This window comes from Lepidochelys olivacea, assembly GCF_965140295.1.
Source record: "Lepidochelys olivacea isolate rLepOli2 genome assembly, chromosome: 10".
NCBI classification, from domain to species: domain Eukaryota; kingdom Metazoa; phylum Chordata; order Testudines; family Cheloniidae; genus Lepidochelys; species Lepidochelys olivacea.
The window spans coordinates 43,088,926-43,109,326 of record NC_140420.1 but is presented as its reverse complement, the minus strand read 5'-3'; the positions used below and the strand labels follow the sequence as shown (position 1 = coordinate 43,109,326).

At 44.0% G+C, this 20,401-nt stretch overlaps 1 protein-coding gene across 5 annotated transcripts in view; it reads left to right on the top strand.

The window, feature by feature from the left end:
* BBS4 (Bardet-Biedl syndrome 4) overlaps positions 1-20,401 on the top strand; it is a 97,839-nt gene that overhangs the window by 68,459 nt on the left and 8,979 nt on the right. For all 5 annotated transcript variants that reach the window (XM_084642392.1, XM_084642396.1, XM_084642393.1 and 2 more), the window contains 10 exons: positions 1,485-1,548; positions 2,568-2,679; positions 3,386-3,458; positions 5,918-5,971; positions 10,702-10,829; positions 12,370-12,424; positions 13,833-13,901; positions 15,100-15,252; positions 15,404-15,575; positions 16,812-16,881. In XM_084642392.1, coding sequence (XP_084498518.1) covers positions 1,485-1,548; positions 2,568-2,679; positions 3,386-3,458; positions 5,918-5,971; positions 10,702-10,829; positions 12,370-12,424; positions 13,833-13,901; positions 15,100-15,252; positions 15,404-15,575; positions 16,812-16,881 — 950 coding nt within the window. The remainder of the gene's footprint in view (positions 1-1,484; positions 1,549-2,567; positions 2,680-3,385; positions 3,459-5,917; positions 5,972-10,701; positions 10,830-12,369; positions 12,425-13,832; positions 13,902-15,099; positions 15,253-15,403; positions 15,576-16,811; positions 16,882-20,401) is intronic.

The window sequence follows — 20,401 nt, the reverse complement described above, 5'->3', positions numbered from 1 at the left end:
GAGTATCAGAGCAGCACCAAGTTACTGCTAGACTGGAATGAGACAAAGTCCCCTTTCCACCTCTCCCACTCCAATCTGCTCCATTCCTAAGGAGCCAATTTGTGACTGAGGGAGAAACCTCAGAGCCCTTCCTCTGTGACAGACCAGTGCAATCAATTCTTAGTCATACTCCTTGTCGTATCAAAGGTCCAATCTGGTTTTTGAAATGTTTTCATTCTGTTACATGACCAGAGTATAGTAGAATTAACTCTACAGCTGGCACTATGGAGTATCTCCAGCCTGATCCCGGACCCATCAGTCACATGAACAGAGCCAGTAAGGGTTTGACACTTTTATCAGTCCCTTCCTCTCCTTACTCCAAGAAGTATCACTTTTTCATTCTGCTTTTGTTGACTCAATTGCAGCTGCTCCAAATTTATTCATTTCTTCACAAAGCTCCTCAAGTGGAAGCCTCTGTTAGCGCGGGATGTTTTTATAAATTCCATGTGGGATTTTCTCTGGGGAATATCTAATTATCTATAGGAATGTAGGGAGCAATAGTAAAAGGACCACAGTGCTCCCAGTGCTGTTCTCCCATATAGACTGTAATGGGCTTTTACTGAAACTTTCCCTGATAGAGTGTTTCTGTCTTGGATTTCTTCTCCCCAACCTTCTTCTCCCTGTTCTTCTGTTGTATGGTTACCATCTTTATCGTGAACAACCTTCCCTCACACCCAGAAGAGTGATGAAAAATATTCCTTTAAAAAAATCACACATCCATACACACTGCCTACAGTTTCTCAGTTCCAGTCTGTGCTGTGTGATGGAAGTAAACATTCTTGGAAAGCTGAGCTCTGCAAATTACAAGTATTGAGAATTTCAGTTATGGTTCTTGATAGCAACATTGTTAAAATTCTGGAAGTCTACAACATTAATAGCACTGGAGTTTATCCCCAGGAATTTGCTACAGCTGACGGGTGAAGTGGAAACACTTATTTTCAGAAGTCATTTTACAGGGTAGCTCAGAGCACAAACTCTGATTGCATGAACATTAGTGTTGTTATATCGCATGTGGAAGTTACCTAGTGTCATGTTTGCCAGATAAGTGGAAGGAAATCAGCAAGAGCAGTGCAGTAAGGCATTGTATGGTGTTTGTTTTCAAATTCAGTTTGTTAAATTCAGGGTAAATGAAAGACTGAAGATATTGTGCCTTTGTGTTATGAGCACTGGTGTAGTGTAGTTGAGTTAATCACAGTACATAGAAAACATGCTTTCCAACTAGATTAGGGGTGGATATTTAGCCAGCCTGAAATAAATATCACCTTAAATGTAGTTTTTCTTTACTGAAATACTGGTATCTGAAAGATTTTTATAGGGTTTTTTGTAAACTATTATATTATTGGGTTGCCTGTTTCTTTAATATAAGGGAATAAAGTTCAACGTCCAAGAGATGCTCTTGCGACAGGAATTCTGTTTTTTATATAATTTTCACTTCATTGTTTCAGATTGCTATCAAAGAGCAACTCCACGAGACTCAGGGAATGTGTGAATATGCAGTCTATGTTCAAGGTATGCCAGATGAAGACTATGTAAATAAGTTACTGAGTTACTTCTGGTTTGAAATGCAATTCCCTGTTTTAAAAAAAACAGTCCACAAATATAAATACCATATGTGAACTCTAGCAGGACTTATGAAAATGTGCTTGAGTGCATAGACATGCTATAACTGAGTGCATAGACATGCTATAACTTCTGAAATGTTTCTACTTGCCTGGTTTAATTTTCAAATCCATGGTTATCACTTTAATGAACAGATTGGTTCTTCTTGTGAGTACATGGATTTTTCTTGGTAATCCGATATCTTCAGATCTTCCTGGAACTGCTGATGCTTGGCTCTGGTTATAATTGGCCCTGTGCATTTGACTGTGTCATGTGAAATGTGTTTTTTGTTAGAGCCATATTCTTTAAGGTAATTGTTTGGTTATGGTTTCCTTTAAGGATGCATTAATGTTCAGTATATAGTGGCTGCTGTGTTTGCTTACACAGTCAGAACATTCATTGCCTTGGAATGTTATGAAAATGAAAAGCATTATCTCAAACCACCCTCGATTCTTTAGAGTACCACAATCTGTTCTCGAGATGAAAAGAAAGAGATTTATTTTGTAAAGGAACATGGCCCTGAAGGCTGACGTTCCCTGTGTCATGTTGGAGAATGTAGGCAGGGGGATGATCTGAAGGTCATTGGTGAGCATCAGTGCTGCAGTTCAAATTGCAGTACACTGGAACATTTCAGGGGCTAAGAGAATTTCAGACTTTCTGTTACTGAAGACTTAGGGCTCCCTCCCCTCTAAAGTGGTTTTCAGCCTCGAAGCAAACACAGTCCTGTGTTCACCCTAGCTCAGTCAGTGCTGGCACCTCAGCCTACTCAAATATGAGTTTCTGGTTATGTTGCTGTAATACAGGGAGCATCTGAATGGAAACTGTTACAGTCCATCTGTCCTCCCTGTACAGTCCAGGCCTGCCAGTGATGCAGCTTGTCTTCCCTACAGAGTAATGAACTAATTTGCCTTGTGTGTGTTGCTTTGCAGCTTTGATATTTCGCTTAGAAGGGAAGATTCAAGAATCCCTAGAACTTTTTCAGACATGTTCCATTCTAAATCCTCAGAGTGCTGACAACCTCAAACAGGTGGCGCGATCACTGTGAGTGTCATTTTATTCCCACACTCTGAAGTGTCACACAGGACATGGCAAGCTTTGTTCCAGATGCAAAGTTAATACCATTTAGATCCCAAGTATGTTTCCTCACCATCAGCACTTGGATTGGTTTCCATAGACGAGAACTCCCTATTAAATTAGGATCTCTAGCACAGTGCATCTGTCTAGTTGTAAACATTGATGCTCTTTCATGACTTTTTTTTTCATTGTATTTTAATGCTTGGGGACAAGTAATAATGATGATTAGATCAAGAGCTGTTAATGCAGGTATGTGCTGTGCAGGTTTGTACCACCAAGCCCTGCCTGTGTGCATGTGATTGTGTGTTGGGCACCTGTCTCTTTGGGAGTTAGACCCAGATCTGCAAAGATAGTTAGGCGCCTTTCTCCCTTGGTCAAAGGGAGCATTGCAGAAGCAGTGCATTCATGCCCATGAAGAGAGCACTCACTTCTCTCAGCAGTGATCCTCTGGCTTGCTAGAGATCAGCATTGACTCACTACAAAGAGATCTTCTTCCTACTTAGATTGTAGATGTCTTAAGACAGAGAGATGTCATTGGTAGACTGCAAAGCAGTGTGCAGACCTATGGGGTATGTAAATAATAATAATCTCCTTGGCTGGTAGGTTGGTGGCTGCACAGTGTGGCCTCATGCTTAAATGGCAGAGAAAAGTAAAAATTGAAATTCTTTCACAGGTTTCTGTTGGGGAAACACAAAGCAGCTATTGAAGTATACAATGAAGCCGCTAAACTCAACCAGAAGGATTGGGTAAGTACAGAGCCTTTTGCCATACGTAGTTCACTAGAATCTTTCTTGGGTCACAGTCAAACATAGACCCATGCAGCATGTTTGTATTCTGCAGGAAAAAAGCCTTCTTGTCAAACCCTGCATAGCCATGTTCAGTACACACTGAGCTAGATTACTTTAAGGATAGATATGGGAAGCACCTGTCCAGCCCAGAAACCCTCCAGTACCACTGACATCCTATGGGTAATTGGGTAACTTGTTCCAGCGGTACCCAAAGTAGTGCAAAACCACCCCCAAATAACCAATGGGCTGCACTGAGTGATGTCTGTCTTTGCAAAATTCAGGACCACTGTTACAGGACTAATAATAAATAAAACCCTCCCAACTAGGAGAAGAGCTGAAAGAAGAGATCTGCAAAGAGCAATGAGTGTAAAGTGAGCTGGTGGGAGGTAAGGAAAGAGAGAGGTTGTGGTTCACAGCTCCTTGAGAAAGAGACTCCAAGGGAAGTGCTGTGTTTCTGCACATGGGCTCTCATGCTGCAAGCCATTGATCATATGCATGCTTAAAACAAAGTATATCGGGCCTGATTCCCAGAGGCTCAAGCACCATTGACTTCATCTGTGCCTTTAGGTGCTCAGCACTTCTATAGATTAGGCCCAATATGTGTGGGTATTTGGTACCACTCTCTCTTCTTCCACCCACTCTGTGCTGAACAGCGAGTACAACTTTTACCTGGAGCTGTGCAAATGATGGACGTTTCAGGTCACTGGCAATTCTGAAAAATCTAAAAATAGTTTCAGTTCAAATCAAAACGAAAGTGTTTTTTAAAAATTTTTGATGAATCAAAGAGTGTTTTAAAAAAGTAAATGAATAATTTGGGGTTGAACAAGGTGTTTCATTTTGACAAAATTGCAATGTTTCAACGTAAACAACAGATTTTGACGTAGACCAATATTAAACCTTTTTGATAGTTTGTTTTAAAATAAAAATAAAGGAAATTTCTACATGCAAGTTGTTTCTAACTGAAAAATCAAAACGTTTTGATTTTTTTTTAAATTTTGTTTGTTTTTTTCCCACCAAAATGATTTGGCAAAACCAGCAGTAATTTGGGAAACATTTTGGGGTCTTCGAATCTGCATTTTTACCTGGAAAATGTTTTGGCGAAAAATTGTCACCCAGCTCTGCTTTTATCAAATGGATTGCCTTTCAACCCCATTCTTTCCTAAGGGTAGGTCTGCACTGTAGTTGGGAGATGTGATTGCAGCCTGTGTAGATCCACCCCAGCTATCTTTGGCCTAGCTAGCTCGAGTAGCAATAGCAGTGATGCCACGGCAGTAGGAACGGCAGCTGCATCCTAGGCGGGTGGCGCTAGCTCATGCAGCTGCCCATGCTGCTGCAGCTTCACAGCTGTCGCTCCGTGAGCTGGCTTTGATCTAGCTAAATTAAAACTAGTTTGAGTATGTCTCCAAGTACTGCAAATATACCTCCTGATTGCAGTGTAATCCTGCCCTAAGTAAACAAACTATCTGTGGCGTGTGCTGGGCATGGCTTTAAACCTATGGTTTACTACCCCGTCTGGCAGGCATCGACAGGTATCTCCATAACATGCTCAGTGCTGGAGTCAGAGTTGATACTTCCACTTTCCTTGTATGGAAGCACCCTACCAACTTAACCCAGCCTTGAGTTGCGCTTTGTGTCTTTACCATTCTTCACAACTGGAGGGGTTGTATGTAGGAGAGGGCCATTCTGTTGTGATAGGAGGGTAAAATATTTCATAGACTGCATTCTCCCTGCTAGAGATCTACCTAGTGCATGTAGAGAATTTCTACACTGGTAAAGTGGGGTACATTATTAGCAGAGGAAGAAGGGAAACTTGTGGGGGTGCTCTGCTGCTTGGCATAGCTCCTCCCATCCCCGAAAAGACAGCATGTAGCTTGTCTGTTAACAAATTCTTAGCCATGAACTGGATGGGTGTAAATGTTTCCTATGGTGCCACCAGCATAGCTAGGATGCTGAAAGGATCCCAGCCTCTCTGGTATAGGACCTGTATTCTGGTCAGCTAGGCCCACTTTCCAATTGTGTCCAGTTGGGCCAAAATTTCACACACATCCCCTGAATCATGGGGTTTATCATAGGCTAGGGATGTTTTGAGAACGCCTCTTGGTATAATAGAGGTCACATGTGATAGGTTCATATCTCCCCACTGGGAATCCAGTGCAGTCTCAGCCAAGTATATATCCCTTTGCACAGGCCTTCCCTCTTTTGTCCTCACTGCTCTCTTGCTGTCACCTCCCCTGGGATGCTCACTTCTTTATGCTGAGGATAAAGCCAAATAGATTATCAAAATGGCTGAAGTGTAGCGAGTTCTCTGAACTACAAAGTCCATGGAGGTTCCCATCCAAACCAATAACTGTTACTAGTCTCTTTCTGATTATCCAGTGCCAAGTTCACCCTTATGCAGCTTTTTCCTTTATATGTAGGAGATCTGCCACAACTTGGGCGTGTGCTACATGTACCTGAAGCATTTCAACAAGGTAACTCAAGTTCTTGTCTTGTCCAAACAAATCACTGAGAGCCTGTCTACATGGTGTGGCAATGCGCACCAGATGGGTGTGAATTCTAATGCGCGCCAACGTGTTGTCACTAACTAGTCCATGTAGACCCTGCTGGTGTGCGCTAAAACTTCTCACATTAAGGAAGTTTTAGCACCAGCAGGGTTTACACAGGCCAGATAGTGTGCAACAGAATTCACGTGCTGTAGAATTCACACCCCTCTAGTGCACATTATCCCACCATATAGACAAGCCTTAACACATCACTAGAGACCTGATTCTCTTTTCAGTAGTTTTACTGATAAAGGGATCACGTACAGTCAGGTTAGTTTCTTAGCTGTTTCAAATGTTTGATCTGTTGTGATAATCGGGTCTACAAATTTACCCTAATTGGAGCTCAACTATAAGAAGTGAGTGAAAGTTTTATAAAATGTCACAATACCAATAAATGTTGATGGGAAAAGGTACAAAATGGAGAAACAAATCTGAATTAGTCCACACAAAATGGCCTATTGACATACCTCAAGGATTGTTGAGATCATGCCTAGTAAACAAGAGAAGTGTGGGACTGGAAATCCGTGAACCAAAATAGGTCTGTCGGAAATTAGGCCTATTTGGTGGACAAAATAACAACGGGCTAATCTGCCCATCACTTGACTTTTGGGTTTCTCAAAAAGAGACTTTGAGAGATGAAAATGAGCAGAGTGGCTACCACAATGCTGGCTGACAGACAGGGAAGGAGCAAGTTTCACTATCATGGCTGCCATCCCCACTGTCTCCGGGGTCCCCAGACTTTCTTCATCCTAATCCTGAGAGATGCCTGACCAGTCTGAGCCAGAAAGAGGGAGCCGGATGACACTGCCACCTCCATCGGCTCGGCTAAATCTCTACCTGGGATGTGAGACTTCATCTGCCCCACACCCTTTCTTGTGTGTTCTTTTCTTGACCCACCTTATTTCTTCTCTTTTCTATCTTTCTCCTTTTGCTTTATGTCGAATAAGAGTCTGGCTCAACTGGCCAAAACTGCATATTTTGCAACATTGCTGTAAATCTGTGACCACAAAGAGGCAGGTAAAAGCAATGCCCTAAATAGTCTGATGCTGGTGCAAGTTTGCCAACTCTCTCAGTGGCTGATAAGACTGTGTGCTGGGCTTGTGTTTTTCCAGCAGTGAGGTTGTAAGTGAGAGTCAACACCAGAGACAGAAATTGTATTTCCTATCTTTGGTGTTTCTTTATTTCCCCTTCTATGTGTTTGTCTTGTTTTGCCTTCTAGAAAACAAGATCAGACTTTAATGACAACTCCAGTCCATCTCAACTAACTTGTCTTTTCCCCCAAAGGACAGTTATTACCATCTTTAATACCGTCTAGACAACTGTCAAACAAAGCAGAGTTTTCTTCTAAAGACTCTCTACAGCTAAAGGGAAAGGGAACAAGAGATGTTAAAATGAAAGCTTCACTTAATACTTTTCATTTCTAATGCTTTAGCTGTTTTTTTCTCCTCTTTGTACCTGTACTGAAAGGTTACAAAGGATTTTTAATGGTGTGTTTACCGTGGCACTAAGCAGGCTCTATACCAAACCCCAAACCTTGTTTAAAACCGTTTAATGTTGCACGGTTAGGGTATATTTTTCTGTAGTATCTGGCTGATGAATCTTGCCCATATGCTCAGGGTTTAGCTGATCGCCATATTTGGGGTCGGGAAGGAATTTTCCTCCAGGGCAGATTGGAAGAGGCCTGGAGGTTTTTCGCCTTCCTCTGTAGCATGGGGCACAGGTCACTTGCTGGAGGATTCTCTGCTCCTTGAAGTATTTAAACCATGATTTGAGGACTTCAATAGCACAGACATAGGTGAGAGGTTTTTTGCAGGAGTGGTGGGTGAAATTCTGTGGCCTGCGTTGTGCAGGAGGTCAGACTAGATGATCATAATGGTCCCTTCTGACCTAAATATCTATGAATCTATATTTACACTGCATTTAAACACCCACAGCTGGCCCATGCAAGCTGGCCCAGGCTGCGGAGCTATAAAATTGCAGTGTGGACATTTATGCTTGGGCTGAAGCCTGAGCTCTGGGACCCTGCGAGTGGGGAGGGTGTTTAATTGCAGTGTAGACATACTCTGAAGGTCATGTTAACACTTTTGTTTCTTTGGGCCTATTTATTCCACCTATGTTAATCCAACAGAGCTCTCTGTTTATAAACTCACAAGAGCAGCTACATCAGTAAAATTCTGGCATTCAGCCCTTTACAAATCAGCCACTAATGAGTCCGTAACTAACAGATGTATCCCCTGGCAGTGTGCAGAGTGAAATGAGGTTTGGAGGTGGCCAAAAGGGGATGGTGTAAGCCTCTTAGACCCTGTCTAAACTAGACTTCTTGGTCATGCTGTAACTCAAGATTGACACTTCATTCAAGTTAACCAACAGGACTATAAATGAAAATGTGGACATCTTCCCAAATGTTGGTGGCTCACTCTAGGCTAAGCCATAGAATAAACTTCATTTCCTGTTTAAAAGCAATGTGGGGTGTTTATATTTGCCATTGCAGTTGTGGGAATTAACTTGAGTAAACTGGCAACCAGTGAATTTGGGTTACAAAACGACCAAGAACTCTAGTCTAGACAGGATCTGACAGGTCTTGTCTGAACTAGGATTTTCCAGAGAGTATTTCCATTTTTCAAAGAAGTCTTCTAGCCATTCTGAGATGACCCCTAGAGTTTGCCTGTCTAGCTGGATAACAAACCATGCTCTGACACCAGGGGATGCTCCTCCTGTCTTGGAACCTTTTACAAAGGTGTAGATGAGTTTCTAGCCTCATGGAGGTGGTTATAACTCATGGGATGTACCTTCCTGAAGATGGAAATGGTGTAAGGCCCAAATCCTGGCCCCAGCATATGGTCCAAGCAGCTGGGCTCAGTGGTGGGAAGTTCTCAGGGGCTGAGAAAGGGCTCTGCACAGGGCTGAGGGCAGGATTTGGAGATTCCATGTTGGAGGTAGCAAGGGGTCCTGTGCACTGTAGAGCAGCTGAGCTGGAGGGGCTCATCTTTTTCCCTGCCTCCATGGCAGGCTTGCTAGTGGTGCAGAAGCTACTCCCACAGGAAGCCTGGAGCAGAGGTCACAGAGCAGCTCTGCTGCTGTGGAGTGGCTGGATGGGGGTGGATGCATTGGCAGTGCTTTTGGGGCTTAGCAACTAATAAAAGAACACCTAGGAAATTTGAAATTGGACTCTTGATCCCCTTGCACTCCCTCCAAATATGTCATTTCATGCTACTCACTTAGGTGTCACTGCATAGCTTCCCCTGATGAGAACTGAGCTGCTGGTGTTGATTTTGTGAGGTGTCTGTTTTAGATGGAAAACACAGAATTTCAAGGGAACGATTGGTTCCCAATTTGATCTCCCCACTCCCTGCCTCTAAAAATGTAAAAATTCCCTTACTAATCAATCCCTGGCAGAGAGAAAATATTGTCTGCTGCCTCAAGTGGGAGCTGTATTCGTCTTAAAATCAGTATTGAATTACACAATCTAAGTGCACCATCAAGCCAGGGTGGTGGACTCACTGTATCTGTTACAGTCCACATCACAGCAAGGTTGTAGTTAGGTCAGGCCTCCTTTAAAACTGCTTCTGTTAAGAATACTGCAGTCTTTGTATTGAGCTCATACTTAGAGCCCTGCATGGATACAAAATTTGTATCTGCATCCGATCCACAATCTGCAAATATGGTCCGTGGATATCTGCATCCAGAGATTTGCAGGGCTCTACTCATACACCTTTCCCTATCATTGCAAAGCAACAGCGAGATGTTTAGAAGGTAGGTCCATATCTGTGACCTGCCATCTGTGATGATGTCCCTTCATTCATTTGGCTTATGGGGAAAATATAAGTATATCAGAATACTTTTGAAAGAAAAAGGTATCTCAAATTGGGGACCAGTTAGCCTATAAAGTGTCCCATTAGTCTGACAGCCTTACCTCTGGGGAGTGCATACTTTTTACATAACATCACATGGACCTATAAAATATAATGAAGCCTGTGGAGATGGCTGGCTGTTTAACATTTGCTGGTAATGAATATCCAGTACTGCATAAATCCTTTTCTGTCTTTTACCTTGTCAGCATCTCTTCTTTTAATGTGCCATGTGCTAGAAAGCTGCAAACTTTTATTGCCCTCCCACTGGCTCAACTTGGGAGGAAGAGGAAGATGTTACAGTAATAAGAGTTTGGAAGTGTTCCCCATTGGAGGGGATTTACGTGTGCCTGGCTAGAGCTGTTGAATTCTTTCTGCATTTACATGGCAATCCTGGCTCATTGCTAGCATGAGCATTTTGCAGTGAAGTGAACTGTAAATGCATATTTTAAGGGAACAAACTTAGCAGCCCCCAAGGGATCTCGGATACTGTACAGGAACAAATGGGCCTCTGTATCTCTCTTGGCAGATCAATATGTTTTGCTTTGACTTCAAGTGCTCAGCTTTGAAGTGCTCTCCCTAAAAACCCATGACTCCTGTTGCAGAGCTCATTTCAACAACCACCTCATAGGTTGGGCCTTTATAATAAGATTCTTCAAACTTGGCTGGAGCCTTTGATCCCTTTTCCCTCCATGTAGTAACACGAGGGTTGGTTCTCACAGCTGACAGCTTTTGGGTCATTGCTTCACTGTCAACTCTGCAACCACATTGATTTTACTCTCTCTGTTCTGTGTGTGGTTTTGTGTGTAGGCAAAAGACCAGCTGAACGATGCCTTGCAGCTCAACAGGCATGATCTGACATACATGATGCTGGGAAAAATTCACCTGCTGCAAGGGGAGACCGACAAAGCCATCGAAGTCTATAAGAAAGCAGTGGAGTAAGAATTTCATCCCCCCACCTCTTTAGGAGAATTTTGATTGGTGAATTCAGGAATGTGTCTGATGATTTTAAAATGACAATGCTCCTGGGCAGATCTGGGATTTCCCATCTGTGTGACCATCTCTGTTCTTGGCTGCAGTGCTCTTACTCCAGCTGACAATGTGTCAGGGATAGAGGTACCTCTTTGAAGCCCTTGCCAAGAGAAGAGTGGAGCCCTTGCCAAGAAATGAATGGAGGTGCTGGGAGCAAATGTATACAAAATCCACTTCTCCAGTCCCATGATTCATGTGCTAAAGCCTGAAACACAGAGCTGAATGGTTGCTGCTCACGACTGTCACAGCTTTACTGTTGGCAAGAGCAGTGAGCAATCAACAGCTATTTTGAACTTACTGGATTGTTATATACTTCACTGGGTGAATTTTTGATGCATGAAAGTGAGGATCTAATAGCCTGGCTAGAGCCAGGCTGGTGCTGTAAGTTTTCCAGCCCAGTCCCTCAATCCTGATCTGCATTGTCCCACACCAGCTAAATTAGCAGTGGTTTTGCATAGTGGACAGATGTCCAGGAAAGAAAATTGGCAGTTACTGCTGCTCATTGGAACTGTGCATACAGCTAGTCTGAGCTAAAGCATCCTATTAGTTTTGTTACCCCATCCCCATCCTCTCCTGTTTCTCATCCCCGTTGGCGGTGGTGTAATTTATTATTTGTATTATCATACCCAAACAGAGAACAAAAGACGTTACAACCTAATATGCCTTGCCTGTTGTAGATTCCAAACTTTGAGGAAGGGACAGTCCTTGCTTTATCCTTGTACAGCACTTTGTACAACGGGATTTCAACCTGGTTGAGACCTCTAGGTGTTAGCACAATGCACCTTCCAAACTGGGGTGTGGAACCTAACTCTCTGTATAAGCAGCTAGTTCATTAGTATGTGGTGTCCCCAATCTGCTTTTTCTCTCTTTGCTGCTCATTATTTATTATTTGCTTGAAAGGCCTTGAAAATGTGGAGCCTTTTTAAAGAGCCTACAAAACTGTACATGAGGTAGAGTTAGAGATGAGGGCTTGGGAATCATAAACTGCAATTGAAAATACATGACACATTCATTGTAAGTGTCCATTTGGGGTGAGTCTGTCTTGTTCTCAGTTCAGCTGAATGGGGTAGTGTAAGTTACCCATCAGCCACAAAGCTATTGCCTGCATTCTGCCTTGGGAAAGGTGATCTTGTGGTTAAAACAGATCTGTTTCCAGCTCTGACAGTGATTTTGAGATCTTAAGCAAGTCATTTAACCTCCTGCACTTCAGTTTACCCACATAAAATATTACCTACTTCCCAGAGGGGCATGAGGAGTGATTAATTTTTGTAAAACATTTTGAGGTGCTCAGATATAACATGTGGTGGTGAAGGTGATATTATTAGTTGGTTATATTTGCAGTAGTAACAGGGATATTTCTTACATTGAGTGGAGTCTCAGGGGTTCCACACTTCACCTTGTATTAGTACTGCCAAGAATTGTAAAACTTTGGGTTTTGTATTTCAGGTTTTCTCCAGAAAACACAGAGCTCCTTACGACCCTGGGTTTACTCTATTTGCAGGTACAAAACACTGCTGGCTACTATGTGGACCTAATTATATTTTAAATGGCTTGGCAGTTGCATATGGAGTAAATTTCTATTCATCTCCATGTGAGTTTGACATATTTCTCAAAAGGGCACATCAGACAAGATGGAGCTTGCTCCTCTATCTCTTCTTTTCTCATTTGTCTCCTGAAGGGAAGTAACTTGATTTCCTAGTTCTGAGCCAGAGCAGGAATTCTATTTGGCTATTGCCCTAATTGTGTCACTCACTCTTCCAAGTACAGTAAAACATGACTAGTCATTACCTTGTTTCTGGGGAAGGAGCTTAGCGAGTTATTCTCTTAGAAAAGCAGCCATGAAATTGTTTAACACTAATGCACCTTGGAGAAAATCGGAATTGATTTAAATAACACAGGCACGTTTATCATTAGGGACTTGGGTCATGAGCAAAAGATCATCTGTCTCCCAAATTACCTCCTCATTGCAGTATTTGGTACAGCTGTCATCCTTTGCTGAAGGGGGCTGCAGGCCAAGATTGAAGGACATCAGTAGAGCTGTGGAGGGAGCAGGAGAGGCAGAGCAAAGTATGGTGCCTGGGCAGAGTAGCATGGGCAGAAACTTGCACAACTGTCCACACTGTGACTTTGCTTTTTTGTGGTGTATCACATCCCTGGACTCCAAAATTCATTCCAAATACCTTGCCAGTCTTGATTGTCTCCATGAGTCACAGCAGGGGTTAGACGCCTTCTGTTAATAGGCACTGGTGCAGTTGTGGGGGAAGGGGAAGGTAATGGAGTTTGAATAAATTCATGGACCAACATGAGACACCATGGGTTGAATTTATATCTTAATTATACCAGTGCAATTCCTGAGTATCTCCATTGAAGCCAGTGGGACTTAAGCATGTGGTCAGGGTTAGCTTCACTTCTGTATGGGCCTACAATGCTGCTGAGCACTCTCAAGTCCCATTTACTTCAGTTGTTGAGGGCAGTCTAAGCAGATAGACTTTGGGGCATTTCTGTCCAGGGAAGGGTGCTGTGGAGGGCATGGGGAGGGAGAAAAAGTGGTCAGGGAATCTGTGCTGTGGCTTATAGTGCTCAGGAAGTCAGTCCCTGCTCCATTGTAGAAAAAACTCTCCAGATGGTTCTTATTCCCCAACACAAACTATATAGAAATCTAGTTTCTGGGCTAGACAGTCTTCGTTGGGTTGAGTTGTGTTCCCTCTGTTATCAGAGGAATCCATTTTGTTCCAGCTGGTTGTGGATTGTGAAGTAAGAACACTGCACATGTGAGAGTGTAACTGCAACAGAATAAAGCTAACTCTTATGAATCCCTTACTTTAAGTGATAACCAAAAGCACTGTTTATCATCTGCACATTTAACCCTTCTGGGCCTGCATTTCTGACACTCCTTTGTTTTTTCCCAGCTTGGGGTTTATCAGAAGGCATTTGAACATCTTGGAAACGCACTTACATATGATCCCACCAATTATAAGGTACCATGAGGAATATATACTAGCCAATTTAGTGATGACATTAGGCCTGTAAAAACTAATTCTTGTGTAAAATATCCCCAGTACCAGAGCATGGGCTGAGAAGGAGGCCAAGCTCCTAAAAAGCTTGTTCCAAAATGCATTTCTGTGACCTCCATCTGATGGGGATAGAGGATATTATCTATGGGGCCTGTTTGCTTTTAATGGAAAGTTTCATATATTTTTCATAGAAGAATTTTTAACAAATGGAAATTACTTTTCTCTAACCTATTACTTCAAACTGTTGCAATTCATCACGAGCGCTGTGCACCACATTCCTGGGAATTCAGTATACCTTTGCGACTTTCTGGAGCAGAGCACAGACACAAGTGAATAAGGATGGTGTGGTGGAACATCACTCCTTTGCTAGTCTGCAAAGATCGTAATTCATACATGGTCTCTCTCCCAGCTATAATGGAGGGTAACTTTGGTCTAGCTAGTTGAGGATGAGATCTGAATAATGGGGATAATGTAAATCATTTTGAGATCTATGGATGGAAAAGCAATGAATAAATACAAACCAAGTATTATTATGATGAAGACTACATTACTTTTCCAGACTCTACGCTAGCTCGCTGTGAAGTATTACAAATAATTTATTGGACAAATGTAGTTTAGTTTAAACTAAGTTAATTTTGGTGCAGTATCTTTGATTTTCTTTTTAATCACATACGTTCAGTAGTTTGCAGTGTCACCCTCAGCCAGTAGTGTGAACTGTCCAGGGTTTGCTGTACATGCCTTGGAGTTAAGGAATGTTTTCATCTCCCCTTAAGTTGCCCTGGGAAGGTTTCTGTTCCAGTTTGTCATATGAAAGAAATGATTAGTATCTGGACCTTTTCAGAACCCAGACTTCTGGAAGCTTTTATTGTGAATCACTGAAAGAGAATTAGCTAGTCAGGATGCAGCGTTTATTAGCCACCTTGATCAGGAAAGAGGATGTGGAAAGCATGGGACCCTTTCCCAATGCCCTGCCCTCTCCCAGCCAGGATGTAGATTTCCCAGTTGTTCTTACTTTGGAAGCCTCTAGCAGAGAGTTCCCCAAAGAGAATCTCCGCTCAGACCATTGGTCTTGTTTTTAGTTTAATAACTTTGTAGCATTTTCTCCTCACCATGTTTGGGGAAGCCCAGTGCCTCAACCACTCACTGTCAAGCTCTTTTGAAGGCTATCTTGGCAGCTGGCAGTATGATGCAGACTCACGGAGATTTTGATGTAGCCCTCACCAAGTACAGGGTAGTAGCCTACACCATGCCTGAAAGCCCCCCATTATGGAACAACATTGGAATGTGCTTCTTCGGCAAGAAGAAATACGTGGCAGTAAGTGCCTGGTTCCCTTCCATTTCCATCTATATTTAATTTGATTTGTGTAAGAACAAATATAAAACAAGGATCCTCCCTCTGTGGCGGAGACTGGAGAAAGTCTTGTCCACTCAGGGTATGTTACTAGCAGTGTTGTTCCTCTTTGCAGGCTATCAGTTGCCTGAAGCGAGCCAACTACTTAGCTCCCTTTGACTGGAAGATTCTGTACAATTTGGGGCTAGTCCACCTGACAATGCAGCAGTATGCATCTGCTTTCCACTTTCTCAGCGCCGCTGTCAATTTCCAGCCCCGGATGGGAGATCTCTACATGCTTCTGGCAGGTAAATGACCCTTCCCTCCTGCCCTCTCCCCTTCCTCCTACCCCACAGAGCTGCATGAATATCATCTTTGGGAAATATCAGATTTTAAGGTGGGAAAGCAAGAGGTGGTGCAAGTTGTTATCTGAGACTGGATAACTCAGCATTCTGGTATTCAGAAGTTTTTCACCAGCAGGTCATGGACTGGTTTGAAATCAGATCTTCAGTGACCAAAAGTCAACGCCTTCTCACTCACTGAAATACAGTTCTTGCTATAGGCTAGTGACTACGTCCTCCAAACCACCATGGCTGGTCCCAGCTTTTATGGGAGGACCATTGTGGGGTGATGCAGAGAAGCTTGCACTGGTGCTGCTCATGCAATGACTTCTGGGTTAGAGCACTGGGGTTTCTGTGGTATCCTCAGTCTGGCACTCCTCACCAGCACTAAATCCAAGGTTAGAAAAACTAGAAACTAGGCATTGCAACTCCAGTGGTAAGGGGATTGTGTACATTCAAGAGGGGGATTCACCTTGTTCTCCTCCCTACTCTGGCAGAGGCACTGGGAGATGAAACGATCTGGGTAACCTGCATAGAAGCCCTGACTTTGAGCAGGTACCTTAATTGCAGGATTCCTAAAATCCAGACAGATCGCTAATGTCTCTCTTCTTTCTGGGACTGGGACTCAACTTCTGGTCTCATACACTTTAAGATCAGAAGGAACCATTGTGATCATCTAGTCTGACCTCCTGCACATTGCAGGCCACAGAACCTCAAACCCCTCCCCCCACACTCCTGAAATAGATCCATATCCTCTGACTGAGTTATTGAAGTCCTCAAATCATAGTTTAAAGACTTCAAATTACAGAGAATTCACCATTTACTTTCTTTACTGCAGTTGGCTGGGTGTGGGAAGTGTTCATAGTGGTGTTGATTTCTGCATACAAGCAAGGCATGCCGTGGAGTAGGCACAGCTGGCTACAAAAATCTTGATTGACAGGTTTAATAGGAACCTTCCAACTCAAGAATGTATGTCCCATGCTAGTTAAAGAGTTTAAAATCAGTTCCTGTGGAGGTGTCATTGCTGTTCCTGATTCAGATGTAGGGGCTCCAAGAGCAGTGGAATAAAGCATTGACATTCAGAACTATCCTTTGCAAATAGGCTCTATGCCTGGGAAAGCAGAAAAGTCTATTTCAGAGGAGTGAATTGGAGGGTTTGCATTGCTAGCGAGCTTATTTGTGTTCCTGTGTTTCTTTGGACAGTGGCTCTGACAAACCTCGAAGATGTTGAGAATGCAAAACGATCCTATGAGCAAGCTGTAGCGCTGGACCAGTAAGTCTTAATCCTGATGGTCGTTTGGGCAAGCCACTTCCCCCCCACTGCTCATCTGTTTCCCTTTTTGTCCCTCTGGTCTCTTTCGATTGTAAGTTCTTCAGGGCAGGGGCCATTTCTCATTAGGTCTACGTACAGCACCTAGTGCAATGGAGCCCTGATCTTGGTTGGGGCTTCTAGACATTATGATAATACTGATAATAGGGCTATAACGAGAGCCTTCACTAATGGTAAACAATTTAATCTGTAATGGCAACAAGGTGAACCACACAGCACCAGTCTTTTAGTCTCTTCTCTCTACAGCCGGATGGCAGTGGTGACGGGTAGTTTTCCTCTATGGAGCCTTAGCAATGATGGAAGTTCCAAAGCCTATAAAAAGAACAGCAGGTTTTTAAACACGTTTGATATTTTAGTGCAGTTGTGCTCTGCAAAGTGACCGTGGAAACAGCCCCTCACTCAGCACATACATATTGAGAGTTGACCTGCTCGCTTTAGTAGCAAAGTTCTTACTCCTGTTAGCCCTACACAGCACTGGGAGAGAGAGCTGGAGTCTCTTCCCACTCATGCATCAGCAGAATTGTTAACTGTGGTCAAATCATGTGGACAAATCCTGCCCTCAGTTTCCACTACAACCATGCAATCTCGTTGAAGAAATGGGGCCTGCATAATGTTACTTGTGAAAAGGTGTAGGGAGGAAAATCTCAGGCTGACTTAGGGAACCCAAGACTGTTTGAAAGCTCATAAACTGAGCACGTTTAGACAGGAGTTATTGAGAGACAAGATACACAGTTCCCCACTGTGCTTTTTTTACTGAGTTGCTTTTCAGAGTAAAACTGCACCTTTGCCAATAACATGTCATTGGTAACTTGTGAACACCCCTACAATAAGGGAGCATGCTGCATGTATGAAACAAACATTCACACCAAATTCACTGCCCACCAAGTCCTTTTTTCTTTCTCCTAGCTTTCAGAATTTAAGCCCTCTGTGATTTGTCAGGGGATCAGATGAGTTAAGGAGCGCATTCAGGCTGCTTGGTACTGTGTTTTGTGGGTAGATCAAAGCGCATGAATTAGAATTCAGCTTTACAAATGCTGCCTAACTACCTGGCACTCTCATGATGCCGCAGCCATGTAGAATTAGCAGAAAAACAAAACCGCATCAAAGCTGACATTCAAACCAACGGCCATTGATTGCTGGGAGGCAAACTCAGGCTGTTTAAGCGTTGGATCTCTGTGGTTTGTTCAGTTGACATCCCTTGTACTTTCTCCAGTTATCCCATTCCCATGGGTATTCTCTTCTGGCATATCTCACACAGTTTGGCTGGGGAGATGACTACAGTTTCTGTTTCCATCTCCATAAATAATTTTTATAGCAGCAGCATATGATATTTCCTCTGGGTGCCAGACTGAAGTCTGGAAAGAAAAGGACCTTGTGGGTGTCTTTATAAAAGAGGTCTCCTCTTTCTGACAGTGGCTAATATATGGGTCTCCTTTCTCCCATTGCTTCCTTAAGTAATGATTGTCCTACCTGTCCACTTCCTTCTCTGCTCTTTGGGGACAGCTCTTATAAATCAGCTCTTGCCTACCCCCACCCCAGTGTTTTTTGCATAAAGGTTGTTCTCCAGGGTGTATCTATTTCCTGGGCTCTGACAGAGGCAGTGAGGTTTTTAGATGTGGGATCAGTGCTTTAGAAATAGTTTCTGTGTTAAAGGAAATTAATAAGTTAGGTCCTAAACGCAATCAGATCACCTTTTTAACAGTCTCCTTCGCTACAGCTTTGTCGCATTGCTTACCCATGACCCATAGTCATGGCCTATGTTCCCTCTAAGCTGCGTGGCTGCGCAGCTGCCTATTAAGTGACGTGCTGGCGTTCAAGACTGTGCCAGGGAGAGATGCCTCTCCCCAAGCCCCGGCCCTGCTGCGGCGCCCCTCCTCCTTCCCCTACCCAGCCCAGCCCTGGACCTTCTGCAGCCGGGGGACAGGCGCCTCAGCCCCGACCCAGCCTGGCCCTGGACCTGCCGTGTCCAGGAGACATGTGCCCCTCCCCCAGCCCTGAGCAAGCCCAGCCCTGCCGTGGCCGGGGGAGAGGCGCCTCTCCCCGCCATCCCAGGTGCTGCTGCAAGGAGAGAGAGCTGAGGGGAGTCCTCTTTCTCCACTGTAGCCCTGGGGAGCTCTAGTGCACCCCCAAACCTCTTATCCCCAGACCCACCTCAGAGTCTACACCCCCAGTCAGAGCCCTCTGCCCCACACCTCTGCCCCAGCCGAGAGCCCCTCATCCCCGGCTACACCCCAGAGCCCGCACCCCCAGCCAGAGCCCTCACACACCCCAACCCACACCCCCACCCCAACCATCTGCCCCAGTCATGAGCCTCCTATAACACTCCGAAACCCTCGGCCCCACCCCACAAGATGAATTTTGTTATGTGCACCAATAGGAAGGTGATGTGTCACACATCACCTCCCTCTTGGTGCACATAACAAAATTTATTCTGCACATGGGTAGGAAAAATTAGAGGGAACACTGGTCATGGTCAGCACACAGTCTGATTTGCTGCTTATCAGACAATCTTCAAAGCTTCAGTCTCCAGCACTCGAACCTTTCACAAAGAGCGCGGCCTCTGTCTTGTAGAAGAGAGTAAAGGTACTGGTCTCCTTGGCCGGCACCAACAGCCTCTTTTCACACCAGGAATGGGTGCCAGCTTCCTGACACGACTTTATTGATCAGTGTTCAGAAGCACTGCGCACTTGCTCTGCATCTGTTGCGATAGGTGCAGATGGTTCATCCTTGCTCTTACATGCAAGGTCATCCTCCCTGGAGGAGAAGTACAACTATAAATTGTGCCTCTAATGCACTCACTTATTAGTGTTCCTCCCCTTGGAAGGTGGTTCTGATTCTAAAGAAGTCCTGGCCAAACACAGCCCATGGCCCTCTACCTCTCAGCCTGCAAGTCAGAATGAACTGCAAGCATCAGACCACTTGAATCAAGACAGAGCATTGCCTGCTGGGACTTGTTGTCTCAGTGGATCACCTGTTTGTACCCAAGAGGAGGCAGACACACTTTACTCAGTTTTCTACAAAGATAGTGCCGTGTTCAGACTCCTAGTGAGTTCTCAGTGCATCCCTCAGGCAAAATATGGGAATCTCAGTTAGAATGTAAGCCATGTTGTCTATTCAAGGAAGAAAGGGGACCCGGCCACTGATGTCCATACACCAACAGAGAGCAGAGGGAGTCAACTGTCTTGCTCATTTAGCTTGCCCACACAATTGGCACTGTCAGAGCACTGCAGGGACTGCTAGAGGGAAAGCTACTGCATGGGGTTTCTGTGCGTTACCTAAGAGCCTGGAAGCTTTGGAAAATGAGAATTTTGGGAGCCAAACTGCATTTCTGAAATAAACACTCAGCATTGCATCCAGAGAGTGATAGGACCGCACAGCACAGCACAGCACTCCAACATCGGGGAATGCCACATTCTTAACATAGTCCTTGCATGGAACTTCAACTTTTTGGGTAGAAGGGAAG